Below are 22,312 nucleotides of genomic sequence, written 5' to 3'. Positions count from 1 at the left end.
GCTTTGTCCATTTTTGTTTTATGTATTTTGAAACTATGTTATAGGTACATACCAATTTAGAACTGTTATATCTTCCTGGTGAATTGAACCTTTTCTTATTATGGCTTTTTTTTTTTAGGAGGTACTGGGGATTGAACCCAGGGCCTCATACATGCAAAGCAGGTGCTCAACCACTGAGCTACATCTGCTCCCCAGTGAGAGTTGATTTTTTCATTTGTTTGATGTTTTTAGGAAGTATCAGGAATCAAACCCAGGACCTCATACGTGCGAAGCAGGCACTTAACCACTTGAGCTACATCTGCTCCCCTCACTTTGGCATCTTTATCTCTGGCAATGTTATTTACATTAAAGTCTATTTTATTTGTGATAGTATAAACAAACTAGCTTTGTTTTGGGTAGTGTTCACCTGGTATATCTTTTATAGTCCTTTGATTTTCAACTTTACTACCTTATGTTTTAAGGTATGTCTCTTATAATAGCTTATAGCTGTATAACTGAATTGTTTTTTCTCACAATCTGATTTTTAATTATAGAGTTTGGTCCATTTACATTGATTATGTTGTATTTGAATTCATTTCTGTTTTCTGGTATCTTATTTTCCTTTTGAACAGATTCTCAGTTGTCTCTCTTTTCTCAGCTTACTGGAAGAAAAATATAGAAAATAGTATAATAAAAAGCCATAGAGTGAGCAAATATTAAGATTCTTGTCATATTTGCTTCATGGTTTTTAATAAAATATTACAGATGAAGTTAAAGTTTCTTAGGTTTCCCAGTCCTGTTTTACTCTCTCCATCCCAGGAGGCTGATCTATCATGGATATACTATATATCCATCTAGTCTATGTTTTTATACTTTTACCATTATGCCAATGTGTCTTTAAATAATAGATAGTATATAAATTTGAAAATATTACAATGTGATATCATATTATATGATTTGTTTGGCTACTTTCTATTTTAACTAACCTTATATATATATTTCTTTCTTTCTTTTTTTGAGGTACCAGGGTCAGGGATTGAACCCAGGACCTCATATGTGGGAAGCCGGCACTCAACCACTCAGCCCCATTGGCTCCCCTGAGTTGGTTTTTTCATTTGCTTGTTTGTTTTTAAGCGGCACTAGGAACCGAACCTGGGACCTCCCATGTGGGAAGCAGGTGCTCAACCGCTTGAGCCACATTTGCTCCCCGATCTTATACTTTTGGTATCTAACCACATTGACACATAGAAATGTGATTTATTCATTTAACCTGCTGAATAGTGTACCGTTCTATGATTATAACACAATTTATTTGTTCCTCTATTGAAGGATTTTTCTTTTATATTCCAAACAATGGTGCCATCAATATCCTTTCATTTGTGTCTTTGCAAATGTCTCCAGCGTACATACCTAGAAGTGGTATTCTTAGGTCTGAGATCCAGAGAATATGCACACTTAACACCTCTTTTTAACCCTTAATTCCTTTTTACTTAATATTTTATTTCCATAAATTTAGAGATAAAGATCCCAGCATAGTTCTATATAAAGTTTTCATTATGACATGGTTTTTCAGAAGGAATATTGAAGTTTAATGTGAGACTAGCACTCTGTCCTTGGTGTCCCTAACTGAACGTGCCATTTTGCCTTCTCTCCTAGCGGCAGTACATACCTGTGAAAGTGAAGAGTAAGGCCTTCTGGATCTTCTCTTGGGAGTATGCTATGATGTACGTGGGAAGCCTCATGGTAATCATTTGCCTCTCGTTCTTCCTTCTCAGTTCCTGGGATTTCATCCCTGCAGTCTATGGCTTCATGTAAGTAATAATTTAATTAGAAAACTCTGGAAATTAATTTGCTTTTCACAACTACAGCTGAACTCAGGAAGAGAGTCTACAGGGAGCATCTTAGAGCAGTGGTTCTCAAAATTGACTGTGTTGTCAGTCACCAGGAGGGTTTGTTAAAACACTCTTTGCTGGCCCCTTTTCCATGGGTTCTGATTTTGTAGGTCCAGAATAGGGACCAAGAATTTGCATTTCTATAGGTTTTGAGGTGAAACCGATACTACTCCTGGACCAGAGACCACACTTTGAGAAGCACTGGTCTAGAGCACACTTTTGATCTAGTGGGATTACAGAGCACTCTTTAGGAGTATCCAAAGTGACTACCAACCTCTGGGAGGTTTGGTTCAGTCTTAAAGAGAACTGGTTATATTCCTCTACTGCAGGAGGAACTCTGACATTTTAAAAATAAAGCCACCTCTCATATATCAAGCCTTTAGAGAAGATCCCAGTGGGTTTGCAGTATTGTAGGTTTCCTGAGTATATGTTCCTGAATTCTGCAAACATTTCTAAAAGTGTAGGGTGCTGAGAGGAGGGTGGTCCCTGCAGGGAAAGGGATCTGGAGTAGCAGTGCTTCCATTTGGAATTCTGGACTGTTTGTTTTTGTTAAATCCTGGCTGAGCATTAATAACAACTGAATATCTTTCAGCTCTTCATCTCTGCCTTGGATAGGAGTTTTAAATGGCTGGTGAAAGCTTTTCCTGGCTCTCTGCTGGGCCAGAGATCAGTGTTCTTTACCTCATTTCACAGAACAAGAAATGTAGTTACAGTAAGAGGCAAAGACTTATCTGGTTTGGATGCCTTGTTCAGTGAAGTCTGATCTTGAGCTGTTGCCCATCTCTTCATTTTCATTGCCCATTTGTTGCCCTTTTTAAATTGTGAACTGAAATCAGTTTGAACACCCTATATTTTTAGTCAGAAATAAAATGTAAACTTTAAAAAAATATAAACACAAACTCGAGAGATGGTAACAGAATAGCAGCTATGTATGGCAGGGGAAGCAGAGAGAGATTGAGGGGTGATGAATTTTTTTGGTTTGTTTGCTTTTTGTTTATTATTATTATTATTGGAATAATGAAAATGCTCTAATAGTTATTGAAGTGATGAATGCACAGTTATGTGATTATACCAAATATTATTGATTGTACACTTTGGAGGATTTATGCTTTACTAGTATGTATCAATAAAATTGATTTATTTAAAAAATATATATATATATGTATATGTATATATTAAACTTTTAGAAGAGCCAGAATTGCAGCCAATCTTTATCTTATTTAACCAGAAAAAAATTTTTCCAGTTAAGCCCTAATTTCTCAAATGAGGTCTGGTCCCTGGGGATCCTGGTCAGATCTTGCTGATGTGTCCCCAAGCTCCCAGAATTCTCATGACAGTTTCCAGCACTCAGTCTTTTGGCTCCTGCTCTGGGGATGTGTAGCAAGAATGGTGAGGAGCAGGATCTTTGATCTTGCTTCTCTTGACAAGTAAATATTGTTTATTTAAAACCCATTCCTCCCTTTTTTTACAGTGCTGAGTATCTCTTGGTTTTAAACGAGTGTGTCTTAGGACGTAAAAGAAGGGCTGGTGTCTTGATTTCTAGGATGAATCCCTGCCCCTGCCTCATTTCAGATCTTTGATGTATGCCAGAGCTTGGCTCTAGCTAATATCTTTTTTTTTTTTTTAAAGATTTATTTATTTATTTAATTCCCCTCCCCTCCCCCGGTTGTCTGTTTTCTGAGTCTTTTTGCTGCGTCTTGTTTCTTTGTCCGCTTCTGTTGTTGTCAGCGGCAGGGGAAGTGTGGGCGGCGCCATTCCTGGGCAGGCTGCACTTTCTTTCTCGCTGGGCGGCTCTCCTTACGGGTGCACTCCTTGCGCGTGGGGCTCCCCTACACGGGGGCACCCCTGCGTGGCAGGGCACTCCTTGCGCGCATCAGCACTGCACGTGGGCCAGCTCCACACGGGGCAAGGAGGCCCGGGGTTTGAACCGCGGACCTCCCATGTGGTAGACGGACGCCCTAACCACTGGGCCAAAGTCCGTTTCCCTCTAGCTAATATCTTTTGGCCATGTTTTCATCCTCTTTGTTCTGCCCCTTGTTTTTGTTAATTGCCTTATACCCAGGGTACCTGGAGAGTCCCTTACATACTGGTCTCTCTAGGGACAGAGTCATCCTTGGCTGTTGAGCAGTTACCAAAGTTTTGAGGAGAAAATAATGGCAAAGCAGACCATTTATAATTTTGCTCTCTTTTTCTCTCTCCCTTTGTTTTCTTAATTCCAGACTTTCTGTTCCAGATCTCACTCCGAACATTGGTCTTTTCTGGTACTTCTTTGCAGAGATGTTTGAGCACTTCAGCCTCTTCTTTGTATGTGTGTTTCAGATCAACGTCTTCTTCTACACCATCCCCTTAGCCATAAAGCTAAAGTAAGTGATGGGACCTGCTGCTTCTTTATCCACAGAGCCATCTGAGGACCCCCTATACCCTTGTAGCCTTACACGCGCTCTTCAAACTGGGAACTTCCGTTCTCAGATTTATTCTATCTTTGCCCAAGGAAACCTAGCCCTCAATCACCTTAGTTGAAAATGGCCATAGAGCTATAGTCACACAGATCCTGCTGTGGGGAGGGTGCTTTGTAGCCTCGCCATTTCCCTGAGCTTCACTTTGAGGTGCTCAAGCCCACGTCGCTGCTGACACTCACAGGGGATGACTTGGGTCACTATGATTAGGTTGGCCATTTTGGACAGGAGCAGGGGATCCGGTTGGGTGTTATCCACAGCCCAGTGATAGTTTGTCCAAGGGGACTCAGGATGTGCTAGTCCAGCGGCTGGCCACCTGCAGCTCCATTTAATCTGATCAGTTTCCCTCAAAAGGGTTTGTCTGTGGCTCTCGCTTCTGCTGTGTAAGAGAGAGCCAGCCTGTTGAGCACTGCTCCATCCCAGGCACCTTTCCAGGCTCTCTGAAAACACAATCATGCCTAATCCTGCCTGCAATTCTTGGAGGTAGGCATTATATTATTATCATCATCCCTATTATATAATTGAGGAAATTGATGCTCAGAGAGGTGAAATGTTTTTATCAATGTCACATAGCTAGTGAGCTGTGGAGCTGGGATTCAAACCCAGATTTGTCTGGCTCCAGACTCTATGCTCATTCCCCATACCATGCCAAGCTCTGGCAGCTGGTAGTAGCCTTGGAAATGGTTCTTTTATCCTAGGTTCAGAGAAGGAAAAACAGGCACAGACAGGTTCAGACATGCCTTGGATGTCCAGGGTACCTGGAAGAAAGTTGATTTGGATTTCAGGAGCTTTATTTCTCTGCTCTAACCTTCCTGCCATTCTCCACGGCCAGGCTACCAGTGCACATGGCTTCCATTCTGGAAAAGCTCTGACCTGATAGGCCCTTCCCATGGTACAGCTGTGGCCTGGCAGCTAACAGAAAACCATCCTTCCTTGGCCTGGCAGCCTCAAGAATTCAGGCAGCTTTGCCCAGCCAAGCTTGCCAGCTATCTGTGGTCCACCTTCCCTGCCCCTGGCCTGGCCAGGCTTAGGCACTGGGCTGAGAAGCAGGGCTAGCCCAGAGCACCTTCCCTAGCAGCTTCTATTGTCTGGGTAGACAGTTGCACCACCATCATGTGCCCCTCCTGGGCAGGGCCTCATGGTTGTAGAGAGGATGTAAAGAAACCCAGTTGCCCCCACTGAATTTGAAGCTCCAACAAAACTCTAGCTCTTCTGCAGTTTTTGCTTCCGGAACTAGCTTAGTGGGAGTAGAGCCCTTCAGGCTACCTCTCTCTTCAGGCAGTGCTGTAGAAGGTTCTAGTCTCAATGTAGTCTCATTACATTTTTAATGTCCTTTTCATAGAAATGACGCAGCTATTATCTGCTACCTAAAAATCCCAAGCCAGTAATTTGGACCATCTTTAGAAAGATGTTGAAGATGTTCAGTGAGCTAGCTGGACTCTTCTTAGAAGCTACAGGACTGTAAGATTTTGCTAAGCTGAGTTTCTGAGACATTTGCTGTGGAGCAGTGCTGGAGTTTTGGGGTGTGGACATGTTTGTCTTTATATCTCAGATTTATAGCCACTGAGTCACCCTGACCTTAGACCTGCAAGGCAAGAATGTCTTTAACCTCTGAAGAAAACCCTCCTGAGCTGGCATCCTGATACTGTGCAGAAGTAGGCCACACGCATGATTTAGAGGTGTAGCTGAGGAGGAGCCTAAGTCTGGTCTCTTGCTGTTGGCTTCCCTTCTGCACTTGGTCAGATCTTATGGGAGCACTGGAGATGGAGCTCCCCTGACCCTCCCCTGACCAGAACTGTGAAATATGTTAATTATGCAGGAGAACAGTACTGTTTTAGTGGTTAGGAGCTCTGGAGGCAACTCCATTGCTTCCTAACTTGCTTAGTCGACTCACTTCTCTGAGCCTCAATTTCCTCATCTGTAAAGTGTGGGTGATGGTATTGCCTGTACCTGGAGGGGTAATTGAGGGGTAATTGAGGGGCAGTTGTGAGGATCACATGAGATGATGCAAGTAAAGGGCTTAGCACAGAACTTACCACAGAGTCACGGTCCTAGAAATGATCACTTACTAGTTTAAGGTAACAAGAAGCCATTCCCAGCTCTTCAGGGCTGAAAATCTGCATGCAGCATTCAGTTCTCTTTCTAGAAAGGAACTCACCCTAGCCAGGGGCCTGCAGGCTTCACTTACCATATTGTCAGATTAAAAAACATCCACAAGGAGGCATTTCCTGCCTCGGTCCAGTTGTCAGAAGGGCCTCTGGCAAGGGAGGCTGCCTGGTTACTCTGACAAGCAGTCATCTAAGCCCAGGAATAAAGAATTCTGACTTCATTTGTTTTCTGCCATTGGTAGCTTCCTGGGGGTAGGCCTGGAACTGCTAGAACAGAGGAGTGGGTTGACAGGGATTGTCTCCCTGGGCTGTTTCTGTGGCATTTGCTGGGCCCTCCTCACCAGCTCTGGGCGTTTCTGCTCTGCCACTCGGGTCTGGCCCCTCTGGTCCCTTGCCTTGAGGTAGCAGAACCAGCCCCTGGCTGAGGTACCCCAGGGAGTGTTTTGAGTTGGACAGACAGATGGAGTCAGGAATCTCTGGGGTAGATCTGGTCTCAGGCTGATTTCTGTCTGTCTGTCTGTTTTCCCTGCTATGCCCCAGAGAGCACCCCATGTTCTTCATGTTCATCCAGATTGCCGTCATCTCCATCTTCAAATCCTACCCGACGGTGGGGGATGTGGCTCTCTACATGGCCTTCTTCCCTGTGTGGAACCATCTCTACAGATGTGAGTACTCCTGCCTCTAACCCTCTGGTGGGAAATTTGTGTCAGCCTGGCCCGGGGATGAAAACAGCCGGGGAGAAGGCATCTATAGGCCTTTATTGGCATCTGCTGAGCTAGCCGTGCTGGGAGAGAGGCATTGACATGAGGCACAATGTCTGTCCCCTCGGTGCTAATGGCCTAGTGATGATAATAAAAATAACTACCACATACTGAGCACTTACCGTGTACATGTCACTGTGGTTCTAAGTGTGTTATACGCATTTGCACATTTATCTTCACACCAGTCTTTGAGGAACGTATCCCCATTTTGCAGATAAGAAAACTGGGGTAGGGAAAGGTAGAGCCTCTTGTTTATGGTCACAGGGCTGATAATTGCCAAGAGCTGGGATTAGAATCCAGACCTCGGATGGGAGCCCCTCGCCAGCACTCTCTGTGATGATGGGAGTGTCCTATATCCTCCTGTTCAATAGGATGGCCACTAATGCTTAGTGCAAGGCAGGAACTGCATTTTTTCTTTTCTTTTCTTTTTTTTAAGGAGGTACTGGGATTTGATCCTGGGACCTCACACATGCAAAGCAGGCACTCAACCACTGAGCTACACCTGCTCCCCAATTTTATTTAATTTCAGTTCATATTTAATTTAAGAAGATACCTGTGGCTAGTGGCTACTCTGTTGGACAACACAACTCTAGACCTTAGTGTTTGAATTACTCTCCAGTATTGCACCAAAGGTTAATAGAAGACAGATGGGCAATGCTAACCTTCCTGCCCACTACGAAGACCCTTGAAGGTCTAACCATTGCTTTCTCAGAAGATGGCTTAGCAATGATCTAGTTGTGCTCCCCTTGGCTGGCTCTTAGTCCTCTACGGTGGATTATTTTCAGTGTTTGTGGACTCCTTTAGGGTAGAGATCATGACTCATTGCCTCTCTATTCCCAGCACCTAGGTTTAAACCCGACATACATTAGGAACTTAGCAACTCTTTGTGGGGTGGATTTTTTAAAATCTCTGTAATAGAGAGGCAGTGCCGGTGCCTCTATAAAATAAAGTGGGATGGGAGCAGTTGTACTTTCCTTGCCTACACAGCAAGGTGTCAAGAATGAATGTAGGGAGTACAGGTTTCAGAGGAAGTAAGTCTTTGTTGTTGTTTTGGGGCTGTCTGGGTGTCAACCAGGAACTGAAACTGACCAGCTGCCAGCTCTTACACCTGTAAGAGTGGGCCTCTGAGGGAAGGTAAACAGCTGGATGGGCGGGCCAAGCCAGGTCTGCTCTTACAAGGGGTGGCCTGGTGGGGGACCAGTCCTGCCTGACTGGGAGAGGAAGTGGCATTGGTACATGTGACATCCTCACTGCACAGACAAAAATGACCCAGGCCATCAAACTTATTGGCAAAGTGGCCAGTGACAAATCCCAGGACCTCGGCAGACACATAGTTTATGACAAGGTGGCTATTGGGGATGTTGACATTCATTTTTCCAAAAGTAAAACATTATTTTCATAGTTCACCTGTCCCACACAGGACACTCTTCTAGGTTATTATTTTTCATTCCATATTGCTCACTTAAGTCTGAATCCTGGCTTTCCCATTGCTAGCTACTTGCCTTAGGCAAATCATTTAACATCTCTGAGCTTCAGTGTTTTCGTCTGTCACATGATGAGAATATTCTTTCATGGGCATTTTAAGTTTCAAAAAGTATATGTGTAAATAGCACTGTAGTTATGACCATTAATCAATAATAATTATGCAGGGTGGCCTCCTGCATGGTTCTGATTGGTAACCAGCAGAGTCATTGGAATAAACATATCTCCAAAACTTGAAAAAGCCATTTTATGCCTTTAGGGGCCACCTGGATGATTTAATAGGTGCTGTTACTGGCTGGCTGGGCGAGCAGTGTACACATTTCAGCTTGTCTGAAGCCCAGCAGAGAGCCACAGCTGCCACTCTTCGCTGCCCAGCTTGTATGGCAAGGAATACTCGTGCTTGGAATACCTTTTTGGGGCATGACAACTCTGAGTCATTACACTCAACCAGGAACGTCTTCCGCTCTGGTCCTTTGAACCTATGAGTGGAGACTTATGAGAAGCCTTTAGGCCTAGGTTGAATATATTCAGAATTTTAGTGTGGTTTGGAATTGAGTTTAAACAGTTCCCAGTGCTAACACACCTGCACCCATGTTCACCTTTCTGTTTTCCTGTACTGGCCAGTGAGGAGAAAGAGAGGAACAGGGGCCCTTCTCTGAGTGTTGGACCCAGAAGCTGAACTCTCTGGTGCTTGGGGCCAAGATGAGTCATTCAGACAGACAATTATGGTGTTAGAGAACAGCCTACTGGCAGAGTGGGTCCCAGCCTGCACTGGTCCAGCTGAGAAACTGCTGGATTGTGTATGTCAGGAGAGGGGGTTTTGTTTTGTTTTTATTAACTATTATATAGTGATAAAAAATATTAGTAAAAATACATATAAATTATAAGAAAATTATAATGTAATATATGCCCATCTACTTAGCACCTTTAGAGGAGTTCCCAAACCCTCTCTGTGCCCCTCCTGATGGTACTGGATTATTTCTGAATGCCTGAAGCTCAGGAAAGTGACTTGCCTAAAGTCCCATAATTTGTCGGTAGTGGAACCAGAGATTGGATAAGCCACCACTGGATGAAGTGGAGAGTCTGATTCCATTTGGCCTGGCAAGTCTGATGAAGGGCAAACCCATTTGTCTCATCAGGCCCTGGTCATCTCTGACATCTCTGACACCTCTGGAGCCCGGAACAAGCTGTCCTATGTCCCCAGTTTCCAGCTTCATTGCCCTGGCATATAGCTTTAATCCTGTGGCCTGTCAGCCAGCTCCAAGTTCCTGCAAAGGTCACCGCAGGCCAGAAGCCAACTGGATGCTGGTGACAGTCCCCCAAACACATGCTCTTGGTGCTTGCACCCAGGAGCTGCATGTGAACCTCCCTCAGTCTCTTTCACTTGGTCATCTTCCATCACCCCGTCTGAAATTCATAGTGGCTGGAGGCATGGAACAAAGACATACCTACCTGGGCTGTCAGACCGTGAGCATTCTATTTTAGGAATATTTTACAGTCTTTTCAGCAAAATAATTTCCAGTGGATCAGAAAGAACCATTGAAGAATATAAGTAGTGATGTTGGAGTGCAAAGATGGTAAATAGATTTTTTTTTTCTCTTTCTTAAGGTTGTACATTGTTTAATAATAGTAATTCTCAGTGCAAACATCCCTTTTCTCAGATGTGTCACATGTTGTTCCTGGGAACAGAGGTAGAAGCTTTCCTGAAGGGCTTCAGGAATACTTGAGTCAGGGCTTTGAGCGCTCATCTGAAAGCCCAGAATTGAAGAAATTTCACATTGCTAAAGAGAAACATGGAAAAGCCCTCAAGGCCAGTGTTCCCAAATTTGAAGATTTCACAGACCATTAAAAATTCAAAAAAAAAATTGGAAGGGTGACAGAGTTGCTAACTTTTTATTAAAACAATCAACCACCAGACATCCATCCCCATTTCATAAAAGAAAAAGAAAGGATTTTTTTATGACAGCAGCAGAAAGACACCTATCATTTCACAATAAAGAATGAACCTTAAATTGAAAACATTCAGCTTTAAAAAGGATTATGAACCTTGTCCTTATTATTCTCACTTTGACACATCAGTAAAATCTCTTTTGTGAACTGATAAGGGTCTACAGCCTCTTATTTCAACATTATTATTTTATAATTCTCAACCCTGGTTGCATATTGGAATCACCTGGGAGGCTTTTAAAAAATAGTATGTAAACTACAATGTAAACTATAATCCATGTGATGCAGCAGTGCTCCAAAATGTATTCACCAAATGCAATGAATGTCCCACAATGATGAAAGAGGTTATTGATGTGGGAGGAGTGTGTGTGTGGGGTTTGAGGTATATGGGAACCTCTTATATTTTTCAATGTAACATTTTTTGTGATCTATGTATCTTTAAAAAAAAAAAGACAAGTGAAAATTTAGAAAGTAAAAAAAAAAGTGTGGATGCCTGAGCTCCACTCCTAGAGACTGATTTAATTGGTCTGTGGGACATGGGCAACTGCATATTTTCAAAGCTCCCAGGTAGGGATTTTATTGTGCAGCCAGAGTCAAAAATCATGTCTGTAATCTAGTCCCCCTTTTGGTACATGAACCTCCTAAATAGCATGTCCACCCTGCAGTTGTTCAATTGAGATGAGCAGGCCTTAATTTTTGGACAGCTCTGATGTGGGAGAAGAAACTTCCAAAAAGTCAGGATCAGAGAGGGGAAGGGAACTTCAGGACACTAAGTATCTACTATGAACCAGGCCCAGTGCTAAGTTCTTTTTGAAAAAGATATTCTTTTAATTAATTTCTTTTAAATACTATATATTAGTTTTTTAGAAATACAATAAAATATAAAAAAGAAATGGAAATAGCTTCTAATCCTACTGTCAGATAGCTCCTGTTGACTTAAAGGGAAAAAAAAGAACACAGTGTGATAGGTAGAATAATGCTTTCCCCAAAGTTGTCTACATCCTGATCCCAGAACCTGTGGATTCACATGGTAAAGGAACTATGGCAATGTGATTAGATTAAGGGCCTTGAGATGGGAGAGTAGCCTGGATTTTCCAGTGGACCTAATGGAATCACAAGCATCCTTGAAAGTAGAAGAGGGAAGCAGAAGAGGAGATCAGAGGCAATGTGGGAGAGAATCCACCTACTGCTTCTGGCTTTGAAATGAAGGAAGGGGGTCACAAGCCAACACAGGCAGCCTCTAGAAGCTGAAAAAGGCAAGGAAATGGATTCTCTCCTAGAGCCTTCAGAAGCAATGCAAGGAAGCGGTTTTGGCTCAACGGATAGAGCGTCCACCTACCACATGAGAGTCGTATGAGGGTTCAAACCCAGGGCCTCCTCACCCATGTGATGAGCTGGCCCACGCACAGTGCTGATGCGTGCAAGGAGTGCCATGCCATGCAGGGGTGTCCCCCGCATAGGGGAACCCCACGCGCAAGGAGTGTGCCCCGTAAGGAGAGCTGCCCAGGGTGAAAAAAGTGCAGCGTGCCCAGGGTGGCACTGCACACACACAGACCTGATGCAGCAAGATGACACAACAAAAAGAGACACAGATTCCCAGTGCCACTGACAAGAATACAAGTGGACACAGAAGAACACACAGTGAATGGATACAGAGACCAGACAACTGGAGGGGTGGCAGGGAAGGGGAGGGAAATAAATAAATCTTTTTTAAAAAGAAGAAGCAATGCAGCCCTACTGACACCTTAATTTTAGCCCAGTGGGACCCATTTCAGACCTCTGAGCTCCAGAACTGTATGCTAATAAATTGTATCAAGCCGCTGAGTTTATGGTAGGTAACCTGTGACAGCAGCAGTAGAAAATAAATACACACAGTAATACATCTGTGCCAGGTTTATTTGCAGATCTTGTGTAGACCACATAACACTCCAGTGATAGGCATTTCAGCCCCATTTTAGAGATGCGGGACGTGAGGCTAATAAATGGCAGCAGGGGATTTTACCGAAGGTCTCTCCTGAGACTAAGTCCGTGCCCTGTCCTCATGCTGCCCACGCTGCCAGCTGAACTCCGCCTCCTTCCCCATGGGACCACCCCGTGTAGAAGGTCCTCCCTGAGGCCTCTGGAAGGGCTTTCTTAGTGGAATTCAGCATCCCCTCTGGAGGTGGGGGTGGGGATGATGTCAGAGAGGGAGTGCCAAAAAGACTTTTAAATCATCTAATTAAATGTGGGGGGCATCTGAAGAGCAAAACAGGGGACCTAAAACAAACTAAGAATGGAAATATGTCTATGAGACCTGGGGCTGCGGACCACAGAGACCTACTACTGGGCTCTGAATTCCCTGGGCTCATGCTGGATTCCCATCCCAGATCCAACATGGCCGGACAGCATTCTGTTTGGGGAGAAGGGACGAATTACTTTTGGATGCCTGAGTTGGGGGATGAAGACATTGTCTTGCTTGAAAAGCCCGGTTTGAGGTGCTCAGAGGCATTTACAGCACTGCCAGCTGTAGCTGGTCTTGGGCCCGTCAAGCCCACAGTGGGAGACGCAGAAAACAAATCTGGAACCTCCCACCAGCTGTGGGCATGGAGAGCCGCAGACTCAGGGATCTGAGGTTTGCCTCTCTGCACCCCAGATAGCCTCTGAGCTACAAAAGGCTCTTCTGGGGCCTCTGTCCTGCAGGACCATCACCTAGCAAGGAGCAAGTTCTGAAGAGTTGGCACTGGGCTAACTATGGCTTTCTCCTTGCAGTCCTGCGAAACATCTTTGTTCTTGCCTGCCTCATTATTGTCTGCTCCCTGCTCTTCCCTGTCCTGTGGCACCTCTGGATTTATGCAGGAAGTGCCAACTCTAACTTCTACTATGCCATCACACTGACCTTCAATGTTGGGCAGGTAAGTGTCAAGGGCAGCATGGGGATGGGGTGCTCAGACATTCAACTACAACCCTGGGTTCTGCATTCTGGGGGTTTGGACATCAATGAGGGACAGTTTCTGCCCTTCGATTGCTCACAGTCTAATAGAGAAGAGAGGAGAGAAAATGCAGTAACACCGATTTCACACAGCAATCCTATGAGATAGTGTGTCCCCACCACCTTTTTTTTTTTTTTTAAAACAAATGGGGAACTGAGACTCAGAGGTTGTGAGCCCAAGGTCATTGGAGGAGCCAAGAATCAAATTCGGACAAGTCTCTATTTCTGAGACCGCCCTCCTGACCTTTCCAGAACAGTGCCTAGTGTGCCCAGCACCTATGTGAGTGCACAGAGCGAGGGCTGGGAGGGGCAGCACTAAGAGGAGGAGAGGCTTTCCAGACTTCAAGGACAGCAGGAGCGAAGAAAGGGAGAAGGGAAATAGTGTGGTCTGCTGTTGGCTGAGTCTGGAGCATGGCCTGTGATGCCAGGAGTCGTGAGAGAAGAGGCAGTGGGGGTCAGAGAGCAAGGGGTACCAGCAAGGGTCTCGGACCTTCCTCTGATAGGTTCCATAGGGTAGTGGTTCCCAAGCATCAGAATCACCGGGGGGGGGGGGGGGGCTTGTTAAAATACAGATTCCCCGATCCACTCCCAGAGGTGTCGATTCAATAGATGTGGAATATGGGGTCAGGAATTTGTATCTTATTGTTAGCACCTGTCTGTCCGCCCCCCAAGATTGCAAATTTGAGTGCAGGGGCAGTGTCCTTTGCATGTTTTGTCTGCAGTGCCTAGTGCATAGGAGATGCTCCATAAACAGTGCCACCATACTGAGATCACCCTTTTGGATCTCTGAATCTGCCTTGTCATCTTTGGCTTAGAGATCTAAACGGCCCAGTTACAGTTCAAGAAAGCCAAAATTATATGGTCACAGTTTTAGCCTTCAAATTACTTGGCATTCTCTTGCCATGCACTCAGAAGTTCTCCAACTGTTCTCATTGAAACTACCCAAATTTCATTCAATAAATTTATTAAAGGAGTCATTGAATTTTCCCTGTGTCTACCTCTCTCTTTTAAAAGGCTTAAACTATTTCCCCTTGATTCTGACAATACACTGGATGATGAGATACCTGTATCAACTAGAATATTTAAAATCTTTTTTTTATCATCAAGGGAAGTGTTTTGTTTTTCACCTTACACCATCCTTCAATTTCTAATCTGCTTTCTGTCTCTGAATTTGCTATTTCTTGTGCTTTCTTGTATTTGTATCTTTAACAAGCTTTCCCAGAGATTCTGTTACAGGTGGTCTAGCAAACCCCGTGTGGAGACATCCACCCCCTTCTGAAGCTCCTATTCATGTGCTGCGTTCTTTCAGGTGGGGTCTTGACCTCTTCCTGAGGTCTTACTGCGAATCAGCTGTACCACTTACCATTTCAGTTGCTATCAGCACAGCCAGGCGTTTCCTGCACGCGATGGACTGGGTGGGAAGCAGGGATAACTGGAAATACTAATAGTGCCAGTGAATAATCCCCAGGGAAATTCTTGCTGCTAAGGTTAGCTACTGGGAAAGGAGAGAGTTAGGGCTTTTGCAATGAGTGATGGGACTTGTATATCCTGGCATGGACATTTCTGGAGAATTAATGTCCAGCCCAACCATTTATCTTGGTATGTGAGCCACAGGAGGAGCCTCGTGGGCTCTGCAGCCAGGGTGGGGCCGCCTGTCACCTGGTTGCTGTTGATGGGATGCACAGCACCTCCTGCCTCTGGCCCATGCAGGCAGAAATCTCGGGGTTCAACGCGATCTCTTAAAGGAATCTGAATGGCTGTTCTGGCTGTTTCGTCTTGCTGGAATCCCTCTTATTTTTTCTTTGAAGGTAATGACAGGGATGTATAGTCATGGGCTTCTGGTGATGTTGGCAAGCTCCACTTCAATAGTCTACAGCTGTTGTCATGTCATGAGTCTCAAGTTTTGGTCAGGAAAGATAATTGCGATGATTATGAAGCATTCATGAAACTTGCCAGATAACAGCTTTCTGCCCATGGCTGGCTACCTTATAAGAGATGGGTCTCAGAAAATGGCAAGGGGATGCTGTGCAAGTGGTTAGGTGCTGTCAAAGGCAGGAGAAACTGATTGTTCAAGAAAGAGGGGTTGAGGGTAGAGAACCAAAAGCCAGTTGCTTGGAATTTATTAGTAGGTGAGCTATAGATGGAAACCAGGCTGAACCCCTTTGATTGTCTTCTTTTTTAAAAATCTCCTTTTAAATGTATTTTTAATCATGTAAGTAATACCTGAATTCATTATTGTTGGGGGAAAGAATTCACACAAAATAGAAAATATGAAGCGAAGAGTCAAGATCCCCCGAAGTCCCCATTGTCCACACTCCGGGGTAGATGTGGTGATAGGGATCAGTTTGGTATGTGTCTTTGCAGACTTCCTCTGTGCATTTACAGATATGTATACATGTGCATGTATAAAGAACTGTTTTTCACTTAATGGTCTTACCTTGAGATGTTTTTTAATGCCTCTGGACATAGCATGGTTAGCATGTATCATGATTTATCTGACCCTAGTCAGACCCTATGTCCCTGGTTAGTGGACATTTCGTTTGCTTCTGGTTGTTTTGCTACTATTCTTATACACACATGCCAGTGTTTCTTAGTGTAAATGCAACCAATACCACGGCAGATGTCGCCAAGTTGTCCTTAAACAGGTTGTACCCACCTACAGACCTCCCAGCCGTGGTCTGAGTATTCCTTAAGCCAGTAGGTTGTTCAGGCATCTAGCAGAAGTGTGTGGTCCGCCTCCTGTGGCCTGGGCTGCCACTGCTGCTACCGACTCAGTTCTAGGTGACAGATGGGGGTACTTGTTCACCGAGGCAGTCACTCATATCTTGGCATCATTGTGGAGTATTGATTAAGGTAGAGGAGCCTCTTCATCGTGAGGGTTATACTACCCTTGTCCTCAGGCCTACTGGGAACCCAGAAGGCAAATATGGGGAACTTTATTAAAAATTAAATGTCATCTCTTCAAAAAGCCTTCCTGGCAGCAGACTTGGCCCAGTGGTTAGGGCGTCTGTCTACCACATGGGAGGTCCACGGTTCAAACCCCGGGCCTCCCTGACCCGTGTGGAGCTGGCCCATGCGCAGTGCTGATACGCACAAGAAGTACCCTGCCATACAGGGGTGTCCCCCGTGTAGGGGGATGCCCTGTAAGGAGAGCTGCCCAGTGTGAAAGAAAGTGCAGCCTGCCCAGGAATGGTGCCACGCACACGGAGAGCTGACACAACAAAATGACTCAACAAAAAGAGACAGATTCCCATGCCCCTGACAACAACAGAAGCGGACAAAGAAGACACAGCAAAGAGACACAGAGAACAGACCCCCGGGAGGGGAAGGGGAGAGAAATAAATTAAAAAAAAAAAAAAGCCTTCCCTTGCCCGGTGCTTCCCTTTCTCAGCTCCCTGTTTGTTTCCTTCATAGCACTTTTCCCAGTTTGTAATTTCATATTTTTTTATTTGCTTCCCTGTCTGCCTCCCCTATAGCCTATGAGCTTCATGAAATCATTGATCTCACTGGTCTTACCCAAGGCAGGAACCCCAGCTACTAGATGAGTGCTTGACACAGAGAAGTTGCTTAGCAGATATTTGCTGAGTGAATGGATGAACCAGTGATAGCTTGGGAGCGTATTTGTCTGATTAATGGCCAAATGTGCAGAGGGTAAATGCTGGAGGAATCTGGAGGGAACAAGATCACCTTTCCTGTTGTGAATGGTCAGAGAAATCCTTGGAGGTGGGCCTTGTCACACTCAGAGAGAGGAGAGGAAAGATGCTCTAGCAGGTGGGGGGCTGAGCTTGAAGGGGGCTCAGCTCAGCAGGGAGCAGCTTGTCCCCAGTCCTTCCCCAGCTGCTGCCAGAAGCTGGTCTCTTGTGGCCAGCAAAGCCCCTTGAAGTCCTCCCCTGCTTCAGTCTAACTTAGAGTCAGCACTTCTACTGAGTTGAATGGACTTTGGGGGCATGTCCTCAGTTCCCCAGCCAGCTTTTCTCAAACCTTCTAGCTGGAAGGAGCCTGTCGTCACCAGTCCTCATTCTCCCCTCCCTGGACAGGGCAGATCAGAGCTGTCATGGGAACCAGATGAACATGGATTTCAAGCAGGTGTCCAGAGCCCAGACTATCACTGCCGAATTAGGAACTGAATATAGAGAACATCTTGGCCCATAGACTTTTCAAAATACAGCTCAGTTTGAGTTGGTCAGTGCCATACTAGTATTTTACTAATTATTACTAGCAGGTAGACCAGTGACTCAGGCCCCATCTTTCCCCTGGGGGCCAGTAAGTATTTTTTTAGCATGTAACATTTGCTAATTATAATGGTGCATCAGAGTCAGTAACTAGGAAATAACAGCAGTAAACCAAGGGTTTGTGTGTGTGTGTGTGTGTGTGTGAGTGCGTGTGTGTGTGTATGAGAGAGAGGAGAGAGAGCTTGAGGTCCTCCTCTACTTCCTTACTGTGTGACCTTGAGCAAGTGATTAACTTCTCTGGGTTGCAATTTTCCCACCTCCAAACTGGGGGGTGATGACTGCCTCTTCACAGGGTGTTGACAGGATTGGATGTAGTGGGGGAGTCTCGTTGCCTTTATTCCTGTGTTGACCTGGGAAATCACAAGAGCCACATCCTCTTCAAATACTCAAAGCAAATTCTTAGAGAAACCTATGGTCCCATAAACCTCAGAAAGAAGAACCATTCCCCCCCCCCCCCTTTAAACCCTTTCTTTTGAGGGTCAGAAAATATTCAAGGATTACATGTAAACAAAAAGCTAGAAATGGACATGGCTCGACTGGTAGAGCATCCATCTACCATATGCAGGGTCCAGGGTTTGATCCCCAGGGCCTCCTGACCCGTGTGGTGAGCTGGCCCACATGCAGTGCTGCCACATGCAAGGAGTGCCGTGACACACATGGGTCCCCCCGCGTAGGGGCACCCCAAATGCAAGGAGTGTGCCCTGCAAGGAGAGCTGCCCCGCATGAAAAGAGCACAGCCCACCCAGGAGTGACGCCACACACACAGAGCTGATGCAGCAAGATGATGCAACAAGGAAGAGAAGCAGTTTCCCAGAGCCACCAGATAATGCAAGCGGACACAGAAGAACACACAGTGAATGGACACAGAGAGCAGACAACAGGGGGAAAGAGGAGAGGAATAAATAAATCTTTGAAAAAAAAAAAAAAGAATAGTGTAAAATGTCTTATTCACCCTAACTCAGCTTATCAGAGAATATAAGGAAATATTTCCCTAAAATTATGTTTACTCTTTTGCTACTGTTTAAGGAGCCCTGACTGAGGGCCAGGCCCATATGATCCCTTTTATAAATTTATTTATTTGCTTCCGTCTCCCCCATAGCCTGTGAGCATCATACCGGCAGGGATCTCACCTGTCTTACCTGATCCAGGGTCCTCAGCTGCAGGGTCACCTGCTTGTGCAGCCTTCTAGGCCTCTCTAAAATCAGGTGCTCATGCAAAAGAGTAGTATTGTGTGCTGTGACTGGCATCATGCTGAAAGTTTGATTCCCCACCACCACCACCAAAACATCGTGGTGAACAAATTTCCTTATTGGTATATGGGCGAGGTGCCGCCCTTCTATTTAAGGCCTGCACGTGCAGACCCACCTCACTTTATTTAACTGCCCCCTCCTGACAGCCCTTGAACTTTTTTTCCTCCTCCCTCCCCTTTTTTCAGGAGGTATTGAAGATTGAACCCAGGATCTTGTACGTGGGAAGCAGGTGCTGATCCACTGAGCTACAGCCATTCCCCAATGAGAGTTTTGGCTTTTTTTTTTTCCATTTGTTTTTAGGAGGTACCAGGAACTCGTATTTGGGAAGCAGGCATTCAACTACTTGAATGATATTCGCTCCCCTCCTTTTCTTTTGTATTATAAACAGTTCATCTAATCTTCATAGCACCCCTTTGAGGGAGGCACTATTATTATCCTTTCATGATACAATTGAGGAAGCTGAGGCTTGGAAAGGGTAGATACTCAGCCAAGGTCCAGTCACCCAAAGCTACCAAATCTAGTCAAGGGTGTGTTTACTCAGTCTTGTTTATCACATCCTTTCAATAGGCTGCGGGCAGCCCCTATATTACCTTGTTCATGGCTGTTGTCCCCGCCCCCACCGCCCCCAAGAATAGTCACTGACTGTTGATTGACTGGTGAATGAATGGAGCGAGCAGGGATCAGAAACCACATTTTATGGCCAATAATCTAACCCAATTTTGCGTACCCTTACCCCCCAGTTTCAATCTCTGTTTTGGTCCGAGCTGTGCCTTGTGGCCCTGCAGGTTCTTAGGGTTCAGAGCCCATGCCCCTTCGTCTGTTAACCTGAGAGCCCCATTCCTTCATTTGTTTGTATCTAAAAGAGGGATCCTCCCAAGGATCTGGAACACTACACAAGCTACTGCCCTTCTAGTGTGAGAGGCCAGCCCCAATCCCCAACTTGTGCTCGAACCTTGTAGATAGTGGGCTGGCCCTGCTTGGACCACTCTGCTTTCTACCTCCAGGGATGCCTGGAGCCCTGAGGCCCTGGACACCAACCCTCTGGCATGTAGGGCTCTGCCCCAGACTCTTACTCCAGCACAAACAAGATGAGTCTTGTCTCCTGGAATTGCCTCTCATTTGGCCTGGCTGTGTCATTCTGGGGATTGAGACCAGTGAGGAAATGTTGGGGGACATATTGGGCCAATCATTAGTGGCAGAGTGGTGTGTAGCCCCCATTCGTGAACGCTCTGAGCCCATTTCGGGTGTATTCCCACTGGTTGTGTGTGGCACTAGTACAAGGTCCTGGGTCTCTGTGCAGGAAGATTTGTTCTAGACACAAGGTACCTGTGGTGCAGGCTGGAGCCCGTGGCCTCCTCCAGCTGCATGTGCAGTCTGCTTTGCTTTCCTCAACCAGTGACATTTTGTCAAGGTCTTAGTTTATCCCTTTATTCTTCCCATCTTCAAAGTTAGCCCAGTGCTCAGCTTCCCAAGCTTGTCTTTCACAGGCCCTTCCCAGCTTCCCCCGTCAGCCCCCACAACCAAAGTGAAAGAAAAGTCTCGCTAATGCACGGGAGCAAGGCCAGCATGAAGACCTGGGCTTTGGAGCCCAAACTCCACAGCGACTCCCAATTCCATCCTTCCTGGCTCGTTGGTCTTTGGCAAGCCACCTAACTCCTTGGGGCCTAATGTATTTTTTGGCAAATATTAATTAGGCACCTACTATATGCCAGGCACTCTGCTAGGCATGGAGAGACATGGCCCTGTATCCATGGAGCCCACACTATGTGGAAGAGGAGGAAAAGGAAATGGACAGCGAGAGGCAGCATGCTGGGAAGTGGGGGCTCAGAGCTGGGGCTGGTAAGGAGGCCTCTGGGGGCAGCCCCTAAGTGGAGTCCTGAAGGATTGCAGGATCTAACTGGGCTCTCGGAAGTAAGACCTGGTGCTGGGGGAGAGAGCAAGCTTTTGTGGAGCGCTGGGTGCTGCCTATCATTCTGTAGGACAGGCACCTCCTACCTGATAGGGATGAGGCCATCCGAGGACAACAGCAGTCAGAGCCACACATGTGCCTCAATATGCTGAGGGCCTGTTAGAGCCTTTGGTTTTAACCTGAGGGCAAATGTGATCGGATTCAATGCTCTGAAAACCTCCCTCTGCCAGGATTGTGAGCCGGGGCTCAGGAGCACTGAGGACGAGCCTGTTGAACCTGGTAAGAGGCAGCGGTAGCTGATCGAGGCCTCACCCTTAGTGAATTGCAAAGTGCTGTGCAGATACTAATTGCCCTCATAGTGGCTTTGATCCTACCTTGTGACCTTCCCAACCCTCAGACTGAGGTCCAATGATTTCACCATGATTTTGCATCTAGCAAAAGCTAGAGCTACAGAAAGCTTTTCTAGGTAAGCTAACCAGAACTCTTCTATCTAGCTGCAAGCTAGAAGGTAGAGCTCTAGTTCTCTCCCATCTCCTTCCCTGTAGTATCCACTCAGGTCATGAGTTGGCGGGTTGTGCCACAGTCCTCTCTGGCTCTGAAAGCCAAGATGGCAGCCTTCTCTTGCATCTAGCTTCCTAGAAGCGTGGGCAAATGCTGTACTCTGTGATTGCCAATTGGGATGACCACGAGTTCCCCTATGGCAAACTGGCTGTCAAGTGTCAGCACCTCCAGCTGGAGCAAGAGGTCTGGGGAACCAGAGGCTTGAAGTGACAGCACCTACTTCTCCAGGAAGCTGCAGCTTCATCATGCACTGAACTAATGAACTTCTTGGTCTCAGATACTTATTTTGCCTCCCCTCTCCCGCCAAAAAAAATGGTCTTTTTTTCTGGCTAAGTAACAGCATCTGAATGGGGGAGCTGCCCCAAGAGGGGTGTTAGGGTGATAGGAGCCTCAGCATGGGTCTGGCTTATGGTGGGACTCCAAGGTGTGGCAGTGACGCAGTGTTTGCAGGGCTGCTGGGGGTGCACTGTGGCGGGGGGGAAAGCAGAGCATTGAGGCCCTGAGGCTCTCAGTGAAGGGCTGAGAGTGTGAGCACAAGGAAGAGCACGAGCACCGCAGCAGGTGGGGAGGATGGGGCAGGCCTCCCAGGGAGAAGTGGCTGTGGGAGGGCTGAGTCAGGAAGTTTGGGGAGGAGAAATTGATACATCTTGGTGACTGATGGGAAGAGAGAGGCAGAGGGACTTGGTGACATTCCGTGAGGGGAGCTTCAAAGCTGGGCAGGAACTTTCCTGCCTCCCCAGCCCCTCCAGAATTCAGGGTGCAGGGAG

The 22,312-nt window shown here is 46.0% G+C and overlaps 1 protein-coding gene and 1 non-coding gene across 2 annotated transcripts in view; one reads left to right on the top strand and one right to left on the bottom strand.

The window, feature by feature from the left end:
• Positions 1–22,312, top strand: part of PIGU (phosphatidylinositol glycan anchor biosynthesis class U) — an 88,814-nt gene that overhangs the window by 66,035 nt on the left and 467 nt on the right. Inside the window, exons 8-11 of the mRNA XM_004454812.4 lie at positions 1,636–1,790; positions 4,091–4,234; positions 6,976–7,100; positions 13,374–13,516. Of these exons, the coding sequence (XP_004454869.1) occupies positions 1,636–1,790; positions 4,091–4,234; positions 6,976–7,100; positions 13,374–13,516 (567 nt within the window). The remainder of the gene's footprint in view (positions 1–1,635; positions 1,791–4,090; positions 4,235–6,975; positions 7,101–13,373; positions 13,517–22,312) is intronic.
• On the bottom strand, positions 117–191 carry TRNAA-UGC (transfer RNA alanine (anticodon UGC)). The gene has a single exon. It is a non-coding gene; the product is annotated as a tRNA-Ala (tRNA).

The sequence above is a fragment of the Dasypus novemcinctus genome, chromosome 24, assembly GCF_030445035.2.
Source record: "Dasypus novemcinctus isolate mDasNov1 chromosome 24, mDasNov1.1.hap2, whole genome shotgun sequence".
NCBI classification, from domain to species: Eukaryota; Metazoa; Chordata; class Mammalia; order Cingulata; family Dasypodidae; genus Dasypus; species Dasypus novemcinctus.
The sequence above is the reverse complement of the archived record's forward strand: the minus strand, read 5'-3'. Positions and strand labels throughout refer to the sequence as shown.